The 17,256-nt window shown below is 38.6% G+C and overlaps 1 protein-coding gene across 1 annotated transcript in view; it reads right to left on the bottom strand.

The window, feature by feature from the left end:
• Positions 1 to 4,586: 4,586 nt before the first annotated feature.
• papss2a (3'-phosphoadenosine 5'-phosphosulfate synthase 2a) overlaps positions 4,587 to 17,256 on the bottom strand; it is a 14,529-nt gene continuing 1,859 nt past the window's right edge. The window contains exons 2-12 of the mRNA XM_016269815.1: positions 15,084 to 15,198; positions 11,541 to 11,776; positions 11,049 to 11,187; positions 10,836 to 10,954; positions 9,492 to 9,605; positions 9,060 to 9,171; positions 8,500 to 8,705; positions 8,251 to 8,386; positions 6,544 to 6,812; positions 5,440 to 5,669; positions 4,587 to 5,191 (exon numbers count right to left, since the gene is read on the bottom strand). Of these exons, the coding sequence (XP_016125301.1) occupies positions 5,050 to 5,191; positions 5,440 to 5,669; positions 6,544 to 6,812; positions 8,251 to 8,386; positions 8,500 to 8,705; positions 9,060 to 9,171; positions 9,492 to 9,605; positions 10,836 to 10,954; positions 11,049 to 11,187; positions 11,541 to 11,776; positions 15,084 to 15,198 (1,818 nt within the window). The 3' untranslated portion in view covers positions 4,587 to 5,049. The remainder of the gene's footprint in view (positions 5,192 to 5,439; positions 5,670 to 6,543; positions 6,813 to 8,250; positions 8,387 to 8,499; positions 8,706 to 9,059; positions 9,172 to 9,491; positions 9,606 to 10,835; positions 10,955 to 11,048; positions 11,188 to 11,540; positions 11,777 to 15,083; positions 15,199 to 17,256) is intronic.

Consider the following 17,256-nt stretch of genomic DNA (forward strand, 5'->3'; position numbering starts at 1 on the left):
CCCGACTCTCCCGGTCCCGATCGCTCAGTCCTCCGAGCTGCTGAAAATGTCCTCCGATCCCGCGGCCCGGTCGAACCGGAACGCATCCGATATAACAACAACAATAGTATGGCAGAAGTCTGTGTGTCCGGCGCGCGCGCCGTGATCAGGTCCAAAGAGAGGAGCGAATCCTCTCCATCTCCGCGCGAAGAAGAAAACACACAGGCGAGCCTTTCCCGACTAGCATCGCCCGCTAGCCACCGCTGCTAAACCCCCCCTCAAAACCCTCCTAACGAATGATCATCGTCGTCGCTGGATGGCCAAGTTGGTTCCGTGAAAAATGACAACTGACAGTCTCCACCTGAACTGTGTTAGATATAAGACGGTAGCCTTTGGAGAAGCGTGACGGTGTGCGGTTTATCGGCGGGACTCATCTCTCCTCAGGGCGCTCCGCAGCTCCGCTCTCAAACTGCCATCATGGCTTCCCACGGAGGAAAAAAGAACGTAAATCCGGCACGTTTACCCAGAGAGAAAAAAACATATCTAGCCGCCACGAGCAGAAATAGTGCGCGGACGCGTGCCGTTTAGTGTTTAAATAAGCGATACGAGCAGTCGCTTTTAAAAATATCATCCGAAGAAAAAAATTAAACCTCTACAACACGCTGTGTAGAAAGGAAACGAGGCGAGTTCCCAAGCGCGATGGTAATTAAGCGACATTCGCGTTGAAGGGCGGAAGGATACGAATGTGAGGATGTGCGCAGTACTTCTCCCTGTCAGAGCGGTCACGTGCGCACACCGTGTCGGTACATTGTTTCGTTCCGTGCAGAGCACTGGTCTCTCCCCCACATACATCCAATAGATAGAGTGAGTAACCTATATTTTCGTAGATGATTTTACCGCGGAGTCTGTGGGCCTCACGGGCCCCTGTGATGGTACTCTGGGGGTCTACAGAGAAGATATCTAAAACATATCATTTTCTTGCATTCTCGTTGGATTTATAACTATGAACTCAATTCTAATTTTATAACTAATGCAGTGGTTCTCAACCATTTTGACACCATTGTCCACAACAGAGACCCCTTAGTAAGGATATGGATTTTAAAAATAAATGTTTTATTCACAATTTACAGTGAGGCAAAAAAGTATTTAGCCAGCCACCAATTGTGCAATTTCTCCCACTTAAAAAGATGAGAGAGGTATAACAAAGTATTGAGATGAAATTTTGTTATTGACCAAATACTTATTTTCCACCATAATTTGCAAATAAATTCTTTAAAAATCCTACAATGTGATTTTCTGGATTTTTTTTCTCATTGTGTCTCTCATAGTTGAGGTATACCTATGATGAAAATTACAGGCCTCTCTCATCTTTTTAAGTGGGAGAACTTGCACAATTGGTGGCTGACTAAATACTTTTTTTCCCCACTGTATACACAACAAATTATGGTGTAAAATGTATTCATTATAAAATTCATTATAAAATGTCCATGTAGCCTACATAAAGTTTTAGATGTATTTCTGGGTCTAGAAATCTCACTTGAAAAAAATTAAATATGAATTATTTTAAGTGATCTTAAGGCCTCTTGGAAGTTTGCTAAATTAATGACCTGTTAAGCAATCATTGCTATATGATTATTATTTATATTGTTAAGTAACGTTAAAAAAAGTATGTAAATGTTTATTAAAAATTATTATTTAGAAAATAATCTACTGCATTTATAATTTTTTTTAGCATATTACAGTTAGTAGGCCTACTTAAAACTAAAAACTACTACATGAAACATCTTAAAAATGTAGGTGCAGGCCAACACACATCTAAAACAACAGTGCTTTAATCTTAAATTTGCTAAGTATTCATGAACCGGCATACAGAAATATCAAAAGGCTGATAAGCTACATTCATATTTCTCAAAAAGCTTCTGAATAACATTTATTTTTATCATTTGTTAAAAAATATTCATACTTTTAAATGCTCATTAAAAAAAGTTTTTTTTTAATATTCATACTTTTAAAAGTTCAAACTTTTATCATCAGTACTATACTTAAATATTTGCACATTTGAGATTAAAGCTCTGTTGTTTTAGATGTGTGTTGGCCTATTGTAATATTAGACTTCTAGTATGCATGAGTATATTTATAGTTTCCAATTGAAATTTTTTTTCCTGATGGCACATGTAAGGCCATAGGAGCTGGTTAAAGCATTGACACTGTAATAATTGACCTTGCGCCACCTGTTGTACACTACACTACAGTATTCCTTGCTGTTTCATTAATAAAGGCACCTATTCACTTATTCTACTTTCACGCATGTTCACTCTTAAAAATAAAGGTGCTTAAAAGGTTCTTCACAGCGATGCCATAGAAGAACCATTTTTGGTTCCACAAAGAACCATTCAGTCAAATGTTCTTTAAAGAACCATCTCTTTCTTACCTTTTTATAATCTGAAGAACCTTCTTTCGCCTTTTGTGAAAGAGAAAGGTTCTTCAGATGTTAAAGGTTCTTTATGGAACCATTTAGACAAAAAGTTTCTTCTGTGGCATTCGTGAAGCACCTTTATTTTTAAGAGTGTATTATGAAAAAGCTAAGCAAAATCTGAGCACTATAAAGAGTAAAGGAATTAAAAGGGTAATTTGACATGTTAAATGAAATTAAAATCACAGTTTTGTCTGTGTGTGTTAATATTAACGTCAAGTATTAGTGCATGCCTAAATGCTGACAAAAGTCAGCTTTAGCACATTAACGGAATTTTTATCGTTAAAAGTAAATGATTAAAATGACTTTTAATGGAAATAAAGCTTAAATAAAATAAAATAAAATATGAATATAAATATTAGATGAAAAACTTTAAACAAAAATGTAAAATGTTGCACTGGCACAGAACTGAAATAAGTTTAAGTTAAAACACTTATTAGAAAAATTACTAACTGGAAATAAATAAAAACTTGAATTAAAATAAATTAAACCTAAATAGTACTATTCAAAGAAAGCTATAAAAAATAAAAGCTAATTAAATTAGTAATAGAGATTATAAACGTATAATACTAAAATTTCAGGATGAAATAAATGATATACAATTTCTTGGGGTCTTTAAACCCATTCAGCATACAGTAAGATGCTAAAAACCCTTTGTTCACAATCTTTTTTTTCTAGAACACCTAGGCTATATCTACACAGTCTCCTTAATTAAACACACCCGATTCAACTTGTTAGTAATTCATGACTTAAAATAGGCAAGGAAGACTTCCAAAATATGGTGGGGGGACAAGGGTTGGGAAACACTGTATTAACACATGGCAAGATTTAGGGAAATGGGTGAGTATGTCCTGTCCTTAACCCAAAGTAGGTCTCTGTGCCTCCAGCTGCTTATTTTATAGATGCTTGTACCCTGGGAAAATCCATGCCACACATCCTGTACATACTCACTGTAACCTTTTCAGAATTGCACAGCACTGCAACACTGCAGTTAGCAGATTTAAATAGGGTTAACTAGAACATATTGGATCTAATGCTCTCATCCGCACTAAGTCTAATTGGGAATCCCCTAAATCCATTTGGGAATGCCTAGGGTCTAGCGGAGCACAGTCATAGCCCTGCTCCCTAAATCCATCCATCCATCATCTTAGGAGTTATTCACCCGTAACAGATTTTGGGACTATGTTCTAGGGCGCATTATGCCTACGTCCGGGCCACGACCTCATATAAACCGATTATAAACGGCTTTTTGCTTCATACGGGAATGAAAAGTTCCACAAAACAGTTTGCTTATGTACTGTAACTGTTAGCTGAAGTTATATTTGCATAATCAGCTATTTTCCCCATGGTGCTATGTGGTTTCTGTACACTGGTGACCGACCACCAGATGGTAGTAGAGGGTCAATATTTCTGTGGATGCGCGCAGCATAACAGTTACGCCATCCATCTGTTAAATGTAACTTTTGCCCTTGTTTCAGAGAACAGAAAGCAAGCTGTAATATAGTCACACACTGTGAACATCTAAAAGCAGCCACGTGGTCACAATTATGTAATCACAGTAAAAAGATTTAATTAAAAGAGATAAGATGTCCAGATATCCAGATAACATTGCATTCGCTGTTAAACCTTTAATAAAACAGTGTTATTCATTATTGTCTTTAAAATTTATATTTTCCCCAGTATGCTTTCCCCAGTATGGTCCCCAGATAACGGCCCCTTTTCTTGGGGGTAAAAAAAAAAAAGTCATATGTAAACAAAAATGATTCTGAAAATCTGACTGCATTTGCAGCTGCATGAACAGTGCTTTGATTTACACATCAACAAAATGTCTGGGGTCAGTAAGTTTAAAAATTTTTTTTTTAAAGAAAATAATATTTATATTAAGCAAGATACATTAATCAAAACTGACAGAAAAGATGGTAATAATGTTACAGAAAATGTCATCAAAGAATCCTGCAAAAAGTGTCCATTTCCACAAAAATATTCAGCAGCACTGTTTTCAGCATTGATAATAAAAAATGGTTCTTGAGCACCAAATCAGCATATTAAAACGATTTCTGAAGGATCATGTGACATTGAAGACTGGAGTAATGACTGCTTAAATGCAGCTTTGCCGTCACAGCAAAAAAATACATTTTAAAAATATATTAAAGCAGTTACTTTAAATTGTAAAGTAATTCAAATTAATGCAGTTTGTTGATCATTAGAGACTTTAAAAAAACATTCTTACCAACCCCAAACTTTTGCACAGTAGAGTAATTGCTTCATTTAGATTACAATTGATATACTTTTTCTTTTAAATGCCGGCTAAAATACAAAACACATTCCTAAATACAATTTAAGATCTCATAATCTCTTTGGGACAGACAATCTGTTAATTAAGGCACATCAGTTTAAATTTCACAGTTGAAAAAGCATGTTTATAATTCAGTTTAAAAACAATGCTGTAGTAAAATAATTCCTCACAGGAAATCTTCTAAGTATGCTCCTTCATTTTTCAATGCCTTGAAGTAGTTTAGTGTACCGAGTCATTCTCAGTGTGGACCACATGCGCTGTGATCTGAGGTTTTCTGTGTTGGAACGTCTTGAATGTGTCATCACTGGTCTTTCTGTAGAGAAGTATAATACTCTGTGAGGACCTTCCAGGCTTTAGGGGCCATGAAGCCATCAGGAGGGCTCTCTCCACTGCGGGCCAGCTTGCGCATCTTGGTCCCGGAGATGAACTCAAAATCAGCATGTCTGCATTGTTTGAAAATCAAGAGGTAAAAGCAGCCTGCTTTTCATGCTTCAGAATCACAAAGCAACCACTTTTACATGCAAAAAAGGTTTGCTTAAGTTTCCGGTTATTGGAAAAAGACATTTACATGCATCACCGTTATTGGAATTCTCCTGAATCAGCATATTTTAAATAGTCTAAGAGATGCACATACACTTCTTCATGTTAATTACTTGTGAAATACTGGAATTGCTCTGCAATTCAGTCTCACCTGTCTTTGTCATAGAAGTCCATAGCCTTCTTGGTCTTATTGTATGCAGCCACTCTGAAGGGGATAATTTCCACAGAGGTGAGTCCAGGGGCCATGGATAGAACTTTACCTCCATGAGATGGATCATACAGGTCCTGTCCTGACTCTGGATGGGGCATCCCAGCAGGATCACGACCCACAATATAGAAATTAGAACCTGCTACCATCCTTGCACGACAGTGCCACTGGACCTGACAGACACAGGAACATGGTTAGCCCTTTAAAAACAGTAACATTGTGATATATTATTACAATTAAAAAAAACTTTTTTCTATTTAAATATATATTCAAATGTAATTTATTCCTGTAATGGCAAAAAATTTCAGCAGCCATTACTCCAGGCTTTGTTTCGCATGATCCTTCAGAAATCACGATAATATGCTGATTTGGTGCTCAAGAAACATTTATTATTATCTATTGTTTTTGTGAAAACTGTGATGCAGTTTTTTCAGATTCTTTGATAAATAGAAGGTTCAATGGAACAGCATTTATTTGAAATAAAAAACTTTTGTACATTATAAATGTCTTTCGATCACTTTTGATCAATAAAATGATTCATTTATTTCAAATATATATATATATATATATGAATATATATAGATATATCTTCTGAAAGCTGAATAAATAAGCTTTCCATTGATGTATGGTTTGTTATAATAGGACATAGGACAATATTTGGCCAAGATACAACTATTTGAAAATCTGGAATCTGAGGGTGCAAAAAAATCTAAATATTGAGAAAATCGCTTTTAAAGCTGTCCAAATGAAGTTCTTAGCAATGCATATTGCTAATCAAAAATGAAGTTTTGGTATATTTATGGTAGGAAATTTACAAAATATCTTCATGGAACATGATCTTTACTTAATATCCTAATGATTTTTGGCATAAAAAAAAATCGATCATTTTGACCCATACAATGTCTTTTTGGCTGTTGCTAAAAATATACCCAAGCGACTTAAGACTGGTTTTGTGGTCCAGGGTCACATATTGACTTGTGCTTAAAAATGATTAGCATTTAGCATTTAATTTTCATATGCGTTTATGAAAGATAACCATCTACATACCTCTGTAGGCCCAGCGTACATCATAGGGGAGGGAAAGATGGCCACAATGGTGGATTGTGGGTCTAGAATGCCGTCCTCCAGCACGGCCGCATGCTGTTTCATCCTCCAGTCCAGAGGCACGTCATCATCTTTGGTCCAGCCACCCAAAGGATGCAAAAGCAGCACTGGCCTTCGATACCCGCGTTCCTCCAGTCGTCGACGTGTGTCGGTCATAAGCAGGGCATGGCCATTATGCACCGGGTTCCTGAGTTGAAAAGCAAACACTGCGTCTGGGAAAACAATAGAATGGTCCAGTGGTTTAATTAGTTGTCGCATGACCATGGTGAAGTCCAGAATATCTAAGAACCTCCAAAGCCAGAAATCCCAGACACTCATGTGGTGTATCAAATTAAGAACCTCGATTTCTTATTTGACTTTATCGAAATTGACACTAGTCAATGAATACTTGACATGTGGTAAACATGTGACTTATTTTAGGCACACCCTATCACATGTTTTTTTTAAACAAAAAAGTGCCTGCTGTGGTTTTAATGTGGGTTATAAAGCCCAATTTTATTGTTTATTACATTTTTAACATTGTGCCCTACATGAGCGCTTTGGATTCCTTACTTCATATACAGCCCCTGATGCAATATCTTGCTGCCATATTTTTGGCCGCCAAGAACCTGTTTGGCAACATGATTTTACAAAATCACATCCTAGATCCAGAATGACAGTGGTTTTCATTGGAGATGCATGGGTACTGAAAAACTTAAGTTTAATGGATTAGTTCACTTCCAGAATAATAATGTCCTGATCATTTACTCACCCCCATGTCATCCAAGATGTTCATGTCTTTCTTTCTTTCTTCAGTTGCAAAGAAATTAAAAATTTGAGGAAAACATTCCAGGATTTTTCTCTATATAGTGGACTTCAATGGCAGCCAATGGGTTGAAGGTCCAAACTGCCGTTTCAATGCAGCTTCAAAGGGCTCTACACGATCCCAGCCTAGGAATTAAGGTCTTATCTAGTGAAACGATCTATCATTTTCTAAAAAAATAAAAACCTATATACTTTTTAACCTCAAATGCTCGTCTTGCACTAGCTCGATCTCACACATTACATAATCACTTTGGAAAGGTACCAACCCAGTGTTTACAAAGCGAACGTGCAAAGAAAGTCAAATGTCCTTTAAAAAAAATGTAAACCAATGATGTTGGATGATTTTGAAGTTCGAAAAGAAAATTATATTGAGTTTTTCGCCCTACCGTAACTTTTTGAACCGTAGCACACAGACGAAGAACTAACCACGCGTGACCTTTCCAACGTGATTATCGCAGAGCTAGTGCAAAATGAGCATTTGTGGTTTAAAAGCATACACTTAGAACCAATCGTTCCGCTGGATAAGACCCTTATTCCTCGGCTGGGATCGTGTAGAGCCCTTTGAAGCTGCATTGAAACTGCAATATAGACCTTCAACCCACTGGCCGCCATTGAAGTCCACTATATACAGAAAAATCCTGGAATGTTTTCCTCAAAAAACATAATTTCTTTACAACTGAACAAAGAAAGACATGAACATCTTGGATGACATGGGGGTGAGTAAATTATCAGGAATTGTTTTATTCAGGAAGTGCAATAATCCTTTAAAGTGTCTCCAGAAAATTACTCTGTAAACGTAGTTACTTGTTAACTCTTAATCGTCCTCTTTAATCCATTTACTTTTACCTGCTTTCATCTCTTTAAATCTCTCCTTTAGCTCCCGTGGAGTGAGACGGTACTGATCCAGCCCATCGTTCCATCTGATTCGCTCCAATACCTCTAGCTCACCTCCAACCAGCCAATCACCGCTTTCCAAAACGATCTGTTGACAGGTAAACAGTTAAAGCATGTAATTTTTGTGCAATTGTAAGTTATAATACTTTGGTGATTTGCTATACATTAATTATCAAGGCATTTGCTGAAAATGATTAATACCTTTATATAAGGGTGTTTGGGGCAGGTTGTCCCCCATTGGTGTGCACATCGCTCTTCCTTTCGATGCTCATAGAACTCTGGGTTGCGTAAGATGGCGACACGTGTTCCCTGATACTCCAGAGCCACAGCCACACTGCCTTGTAGACTTTCTTTAACCTCCATTGCAACAGGAAGGACAATGGGTATTGAGAGGTTGATGGTACCACCTGTATTTAGAAATATGTTAATCTGCATATATTATAAATAATTTTAAAGAGATGACTGGAATCACAAACTATTTCTTTATAATAATTTTTTTTTTTATTATGAGAAAAAACTGCCCAAATACCCCTTAACACATAACATCTAAAGACAATATGGATCATTAGCATGAAAAATCTTCTAAATAACAGTGCAGAGCTTAGATCAGCCTTCTGCTGCTGGTATAAGCACCATTGCCAGCATAAAGACGATAAACCTGACTAAGTCTGATTGCTGTGTGTACTGCAGAATAAAAATGAGTAGCACTATAAAAGAAGGGAGGTGTCTGGTACGGCAACAAGAGTGTGCTTATATGTTACCATCAAGTAGGGTGTTGAAGTGAATGACTTGTAGGTATTCTCTCTCCCTCATGAAACCCTTCAGAGGACTAGCCCATCCTTCAGCCAACACCTGCACCCACTGTAAGTCCAGCTACACACACAAATACAGAGAGCTGTGTTTACAAACGGAACAGTTAGCTAATATCATATTTGTCCAAATGTCTGTTCTGATTGATTGTCTGTGGGATTATATAACATCATGGAATAATAGGTGAGAATAAGTTTAAGGAAGAGCATTCAAATTGTTATTGTTGTGGTTTCTGGAATAAATTTGCATTGAGAATTAGGGAACAGCACACTGTTCACGGGCTGATAAAGCAGTTGTGTGTCATCTTGTCAATAATTCACTCTTATTTATGAACAGATGAACCTGAGTGGACCCTGGCCTTGAGGACGAATGCAGCTGGTTACCTTGGTGATGCTGATAGAGGGCAGGGTGCTGGCGTCTGTCTGTGCCAGCTTCAGTCTGTTCTCAGGCATAAAGAGTTCATTAATCTCCTCTAAAACTCCACTGGGAACAATGCTCTGAGAAAGAGAAATCATCAGAGAGTTGAATGAAAAGTAGTAGAAGAATTGTATTTTCCATAATGGCATGTACATCTGTTACCCTAAGGAGCTATTTTTATCTGATCTGACCCTTAAAAATGACTTTCATTGCTGTAGTTGCAATGTTGTCAGGTTTGTTCGATTATAGTAGATGTGAATTCCCTGATGTGAATAAGTTATCAACATGGCTTCAAAAGACTATTGTTTTACAGATCCTGAGTTTTACACTATTTTATGGTGAACAACACGTTTGTAGTGTTTTTTAAGCTTGGCAGCTCACAGTAAATTATGAAGTTATTGGATGAAAAAAAAAACGATGTGAAGATTCTTTAAAACAATTACACTAGTGTTCAAAAGTTTGGAGTCGGTATGATTTTGACTCAACGTGGTTGCATCTCAACAAGGTTGCTTTTTCTTTATAAAACAAATACAGTAAAAACGGTAATATTGTGAAATAAAATTGTGTATAATTACAGTTTAAAATAACTTTTTTTACATATATATTTCTATTTTCATATATTTTTAAAATGTAGTTTATTCCTGTGATGGCAAAGGTGAATTTTTAACATCTATCAGTCTTCAGTGTCACATGATTTTCCTTCAGAAATCATTCTAATATGCTAATTTGGTTATCAAAAAACATTTCTTAATATTAATAGTGTTGAACACAGTGCTGCTTAATATTTTTGTATTTTTGCTGCATTATGAATCTTGCTAAATAGAATGTGTCTGTAACTTTTTTATTACAGTATGTCTGTCAATTTATTACGTCTGTGAATTCTGATAAGCTTAATACATCTTTCCTGAATACAAGTATTCATTCCTTAAAAAGAAAAATATGCTGACCCCAAACTTTTTCTAATGTATTTTTGTATTCCACAGAAAAAAAATGACAAAAGATGGGTTTTGGAACGACATGAGGGTGAGTAAATAAAGACTAATTATTTTCAGGTGAACTATCATTCCATCCTTTAATTTAAAGTAAAGTAAACTGGAGTAAAATATCTTGCCCTTTCTACAAAGGTTGTGCCCTTCAGACAGATATGTTGACAGAGGCTTTTGCTTTGGTTTCGACCTTGGACTTCTGACCAAAGATAAAGTTAAGTGCACCAATTGGGAAATGGCAAATGAAAGCTATTCTTAAAGCCCAAAGTACTGTATACATCAGCTGTCCATGATGTGTCCTGTTGTGTTCAGCTCCTGACTAACCTGCTCCTTCAAAAGGTCCACCAGCTGCAGAATGCATTCGTTCACTGTGAGCTCTCCGGTCTTCAGAATCAGCTCAGGAGCCTCTGGACACTCATACTGAGAATCAATACCGGTGAAGCCTGAGTGAGAAACGATGGAAGGCAAATAAATGTTTTTTTTTAACATACTTCTGGGAAATGCACAGTTTTAAAGTTCCTATGGTTTTTATATCACCTTTAATCTGTCCAGCTCTAGCTTTTTTGTAGAGTCCTTTAACGTCTCTGCTCTCGCACACATCTAGAGGAGCGTTCACAAACACCTCAAAAAATGGCAAACCTGCTTTCTCATGGATCCTTCGGGCTTCTGCACGGTCCTGCAGAGGCAAGATGGTCGGCATTATTCATTTTATAGAACATTTTTATTAAAGACGGTTAAAGAAAATGAAAACACAGCAGTGTTTATCGCTCCTTGCGTTTACATAATCATTTGTGTGCTTTGGTTATTTTCATTTGTTAGTCACTTTGAATAACAGTATCTGCTAAAATGAACAAAAATTAGGGCCGTTTATACTGCTGTGCATTTAAAACGTCTCAAAACTTAGTGATAATGTTGTGATCTTATCTTAGTGTTGTGATTTTGATTTGATTCTTTGATTTTTAAACCCAATTTAACCAATTTCACAGTATAAATGATAAAGTAATCCCAGATGTTGGTTAGATAGCTCACTTTTGTAAACGGCGAGATGAAACTTGTAATACAAACAAGCCCAGCATCTGCAAACAGTTTGGCCACTTCAGCAATACGCCGAATATTCTCCTCTCGATCCTCAGAAGTAAAGCCCAGGTTCTTATTCAGGCCGTGACGGATGTTATCACCATCCAAAGAGTAGCCGGGAATGGCGTGAGAGACCAGATACTCCTCTAAAGCGAATCCCACTGTTGTCTTACCAGCCCCTGACAGACCTGTGTACACACGCAAAGTAATTCCAATCAAATCTTTTCATTAAAGAAACTTGGAAGAAATGTTTCATGGCTCCCACAAAAATATAGTAAGCAAGACAACATTCAACATTGATAATTATAAGAAATGTTTCTTTTGCACCAATTTAGCATATTAGAATGATTTCTGAAAGATCATGTGACACTGAAGTATTTTTCATCAAATAAATGCAGCCTTGGTGAGCATAAGAGGAAAGTCCTACCAACCCCAAACTTTTAAACAGTACTTTATAAAACATTTTTTTAAAATGAGGTATAATTACAAATTGTGATTAATTCATGATCATGACAATCAACATTTTTTTCACTTTATTTGCAAGTAAAGAAAACTAAAAAGTTGTCAAGTTATCAGGAACAAGGAAATTTTTTCTGGTTCATGTTCATGAAATGAAATGAAACCTGAGCCACACTAAGGGGGTAGTGGAGGTACAGAAGGCAAAAAACTGTATTGAAAAACGTCTGGTATGTAACCATGGTTCCCTGAGTAGGGAAGGAGACACTGTGTCCTCTAGGGGTCGCTATGGGGAACGCCTCATCATGACCTGTGTCTGAAGCATACATTGAAAAAACACCAACAACACGTTGGCCGGCAACAGCCATGACGTCACTACCGGTGCGACTATAGTATAAATAGGCGCCGGGAGAACACATCATCCTCTTCTTCGTCTGAAGCCTACTCAGGGAACCATGGTTACATACGTAATCTGAGAAGTTCCCTTTCAAGGGAACTTCGAACTGCGTCCTCTAGGGGTCGCTATGGGGAAGGGTATACCCACGCCACCATGCTGAGGGGAGTGCATGCCAGAACCATGGCGAGCACTAAGTACCAACTCTACCATAGCCATGGGAGTTGCCCCTGGGACGTTAAGACGGCTATCAGTGACATTATCCCCTATGGCCAAAGGCCTAGGCTACATACCCCAAAAACTTACCTGTTAGGGCCAGAACTCCTGGGCCCGGGGTAGAGCTCAAGGCTTGGAATCAGGAATAGATTCCTTTAAGGGAATACGACCAAGAGCCTAGAATCACACTAAGTCTTGGCCTGTCACACAGGGGCTACCGCATGCTCTGAATATGCTGAAGGAACTGTCTCAACAGACCCCTAGTAGCAACACCCTGTTAAAGTAGGTATCCAGAGGATACATAGGTGGAGTGGTGCCCAAGGCGGAACCGGGGTTTTAAACCAATCAAGAAAGAGCACGAGGCTGCCGCGCGTAGCTCTTACCATACAGGATTTTAGAAAGAACGCAGGGTACTAGTGTGCGAACTTACCACATTGTGGATTTTAGAAAGTGTACAAAGACTAACGTGCACACTTACCATAACATGGATTTAAAAACCGTTCTAAGGGGCCCTCGTGGTACTCTGAAAGAGCAGCCCATAGATGGAAATATTGCATCCCAAAACACTATGTTTGAGAAGTCATCAACTCGATCTAAAGTATACTGCTGGAATGGCTAGCAGTAAATCTCTAGCTGAGGGAGCAAACACCCAGCTCTCAATGAGAGGGGCTCGACCTACACGATTGTTAGAAATCAGAAGGGTAAGCGTACTGCAAGCTAGCCAGAAAACTCAGCGCATCAGAGAGGCGGAGAAAGGGCCTAGTTCGCCTGATGCTGCTGGTTCCAGATGCTCTGGGAACAGAGTGAGAGGAGAACTCCTCAGCAAGGGAGAAAATTCAAATGCTCAAAAGAAAGCACCATGCTCATAATAACCCTCAATGGTGAGGGGAGAGATGCTTCTAAAGTGTGTCGACAGAGACACACTGGTTGAGTGGAGCCCAAGGTACCGGGGTCTAAACCAACTCAGAGAAAGGGAACGAGGCTAATAACGCGTAACCCTTACCATACAGGATTTCAGAAAAGTGCGCGAAGCATAACGTGCACACTTACCACTATGTGGATTTTAGAAAGTGTGCAAAGCTTAACGTGTGCACTTACCATAATATGGATTTAAGAGTTTTCCAAGCATCTGTTCACAGATACCCGGAAGTACTAAGCCAAACAGGAGAGGCAAGCTCAAATACAACCCTATAAGGCGAGGGGAGCACTGCCTGAGACAGCATACACAAGAAGGTTCTTGCAAATGCCACCTATACTTCCCGCTCGATGACTCAACAAGAGGGGATATCCTGGTGACTAGGAGGCCCTCAGGGCGACCTAGATACGGTATACCAGACAGGGCAGCCTGAAAGCATAAGCCCATCCCGGTCATCCAGGAAATTCTGCAGTGCCGTGACATCATAGGTCCCGTATAGGAGACTGTAATGCAGGAAGTTCCCACCTAACCTCGGTCAGGTGGAGAGATGGTGGTTACAGGAGAATTAGGAGGGGGAAGATAAGGGCAGATGTAAAACCCCCAAAGGAAATGAGTGGATACTCAAGTATCACTCTGATCTGGACGAAAGCGCTGACACCTTGTCTGGATCACATCCCTTAGGTCTTGCCTACCTCCCTTTGACCCGCGATTCCTCCTACCCCTACCCGCAGGCGGGGGAGGAGCGCGAGCCGCGACACTAGCCTTCTGTGCCCGTCTCTGATCCTCGAACCGAGATGGGCCAGGACCCCTGGGTTGTTTGGGCTCAGACCTGGACCTTCGTGGAATGAAGGATTTGAAGGCCGCTGAGCGCACCTTTGCCTCCCTGAACTTCTCGATCACCGTCTCAACGGAGGTACCAAAAAGTTCGGAAGGCGAAACCGGAGCATTCGAGAAGAAAGCCCCTCTCTTTCTTCCCGATATCTGCCAGGTTCACCCACAGTTGTCTCTCCGTCACTACCATAGCCGCCATGGACCTGCCCATAGCAGAGGCGGCCTGCTTAGTAGCATGAAGAGCGAGATCCGTGGTGCGGTGCAACTCAGCTGCCTCATCAGGAGAAAGGCCCTCGCCTTTATCCAGGTCTTTCAGCAGGTCAGCCTGATATGCCTGGAGCACCGCCATCGTGTGCAATAAGCGACAGCCTGACCTGCTGCTGCGTATGCCCTGCCATTCAAGCGAGATGTAATCTGAAGGGGCTCAGATGGCAAGGAGGGAGTTTTAAGAGAAGACGTCTCACCCATAGAGAGATAGCTGGCCTGCGTCTCTTCTACAGGGGGCATCTTTTCAAAGCCGTTTTCGCGCATTGCCTCGATGTTGGCATAACTCGTATGCTGGAATCAATGGATGCGTGAGGAAAACGGCCTCTTCCATTCCTTCCTTGAAACCTGTTTCAATTTTGCATTATGTATTTGTTATAACTGTGTGTGTGTGTGTGTGTGTGTGTCCCTGCATTACCCGTGAGCCAGACTGTACATCCTCTGAAACCTCCTCTGGTTCCCACAACCTGCCCTCTCTTGCTGCGGCTGACATGATGGGCCTGGTAAACCACATTAGTGGATTTTTGCAGATCCTACAAACACACATACATACCAACGTTTAGAGCAAATTTTAGTAGAGTATTAGAATTGTATATATCTGAGCACAGGAATACATATATATGATATGACAGAAAAACCATATATATGATATAAAGAAAATATTTATCAAGATTGCAATCAATCAAAAGTGACAGTACATTTATTTTAGTAAGTATAGTAAGTTTTTTTTTTCAAATAAATGCTGTTCTTTTCATCTGTCTATTCATCAAAGAATACTGAAAATGTATCAAGGTTTCCACAAAAATATTAAGCAACTGCTTTCAATATTGATAATAATAAGACATGTTTCTGGAACGCCATATCAGCATATTAGAATGATTTCTGAAGGGTCATGTGACACTAAAGACAAATAAATGCAGCCTTGGTGAGCATAAGAGACTTCTTTCAAAAACTTCTTACCGGAATGTTTTGAATGGTATTTGTGAGGGCATTGGACACATCTTTATCAGTTAGAGTCAAAAGAGTTACTCTTTTCCCGATTTGGAAAATTTATACTGTGCTTTTAAGAATTAATTGTCACTCCATGTAATTTACAAAGGATTTAGTGTATGAAAGAATAAGTATTAAATATATCAGTGTGTGTTACAGCTATTGGTCTCAGATTGGGTGTCATTAATACAATGTGGTCAGTGTGCAGCCGTTGTAGCTGTAATGATGTGGCTTCTTCACATCTCTCTCTCTCACACACACACACACACTCATACGCTGTATTGCCTCAGCCTCAGTTCCCTGCACTGAGAACCAAGGTGGAAAAATACTGGGTTTGTGCGGGACGAGCAGCAGGAAAACCAATGCTGCTTTATAAACAGACCATTATAGTTCATTAAATTGGAATGCTTCAACTTTGAACAGGACACACACCCTCACACAGGGTCAGATATGATATTAGTCGATGGCGTAATTTAGCTATACACACACACACAGCCTTTTTTTTCATACCCGTCTCGAATTTACTTGTGGAGTGCTTGAAAAACAAATAGATTCATTCATTACACACCCTACTGACTTCCAGTGAATCCCACTGACAGACCCACTCTCTTATTATGTGCTTTTTCCTTTCATTTTCTCTGTTAAACCAGGCATGCAGTGCCAGTATAGCCTTTTATGAATGAAACCTGTTGAAGTCAAAGATAACAGCCTGAATATATGAATGACTGCCATTAAATCAGTTAAATAAACTCTGACCTTTGAACAGGGTCTAACAGACTCTGTCTTACTGGCTGCAGATGTCATATTTCTGTGTTTTCTAAGACAACAGATCTGTGTAGAGAAGTCTTGTAATGTCTTTGTAGGTTTGTCTTATGAGAAGAATTTTTTCATAACCATCCATAACCAAAAGGAATGCGGAGGGGCTTCTTTGTCTTGTTGAGTAATAAGTGACAAAGAAGTCAACCATTTTAGAAGCTTGATTCCTGCTGTTTGTATCACTATACTCACAGTGCTTCAGGTTAGTGTTATTAATTTAGTCATCATTTTAAATGATTTTTTTTTTAAATGTAATGATATTTTAAAAATGAATTGAAGATGTATTGGAAAAACCACTCCCTGGTGTTTTATTCTTATCTTTGAAAATGACTTTTTATATAAAGTTTAATATAAAGTTAAACATTTATCTGAGTGTTTATAGACTCTATATAAAAGTATACAGCTTACATACGTGAAAACACCCAAACAACCTGGTGTAATAGGACTACTTTTTCTCAATTGCAGTGTGCCTCAACTGAACTCTGATCCCTGACTTGGATTAACTGGCATGAACTTTAAAACAACAGTACTATTGCAAGCATAAAGTTTTTTATATTTTAGAGATGTAACTGTGCTATATTTCTAAATATTACAATACATTTTTCTTATGATATGTGTATAGTTCTTGCTGGTTGCCATATTTCTTGTATGTGTATATATACAACAACAAATGTTTTTTTTGTTTTTTCACCTAGCTGTGATTTTGTTGGCTTCAAATCCATTTTCTAACCTTCTTAAAATTTTATTGTGAATTTTGTCTTCCAAACTATTCCAGTATTATCATA

Source organism: Sinocyclocheilus grahami, unplaced genomic scaffold, assembly GCF_001515645.1.
Source record: "Sinocyclocheilus grahami isolate Dianchi unplaced genomic scaffold, SAMN03320097.WGS_v1.1 scaffold54.1, whole genome shotgun sequence".
Classification (NCBI taxonomy): Eukaryota; Metazoa; Chordata; class Actinopteri; order Cypriniformes; family Cyprinidae; genus Sinocyclocheilus; species Sinocyclocheilus grahami.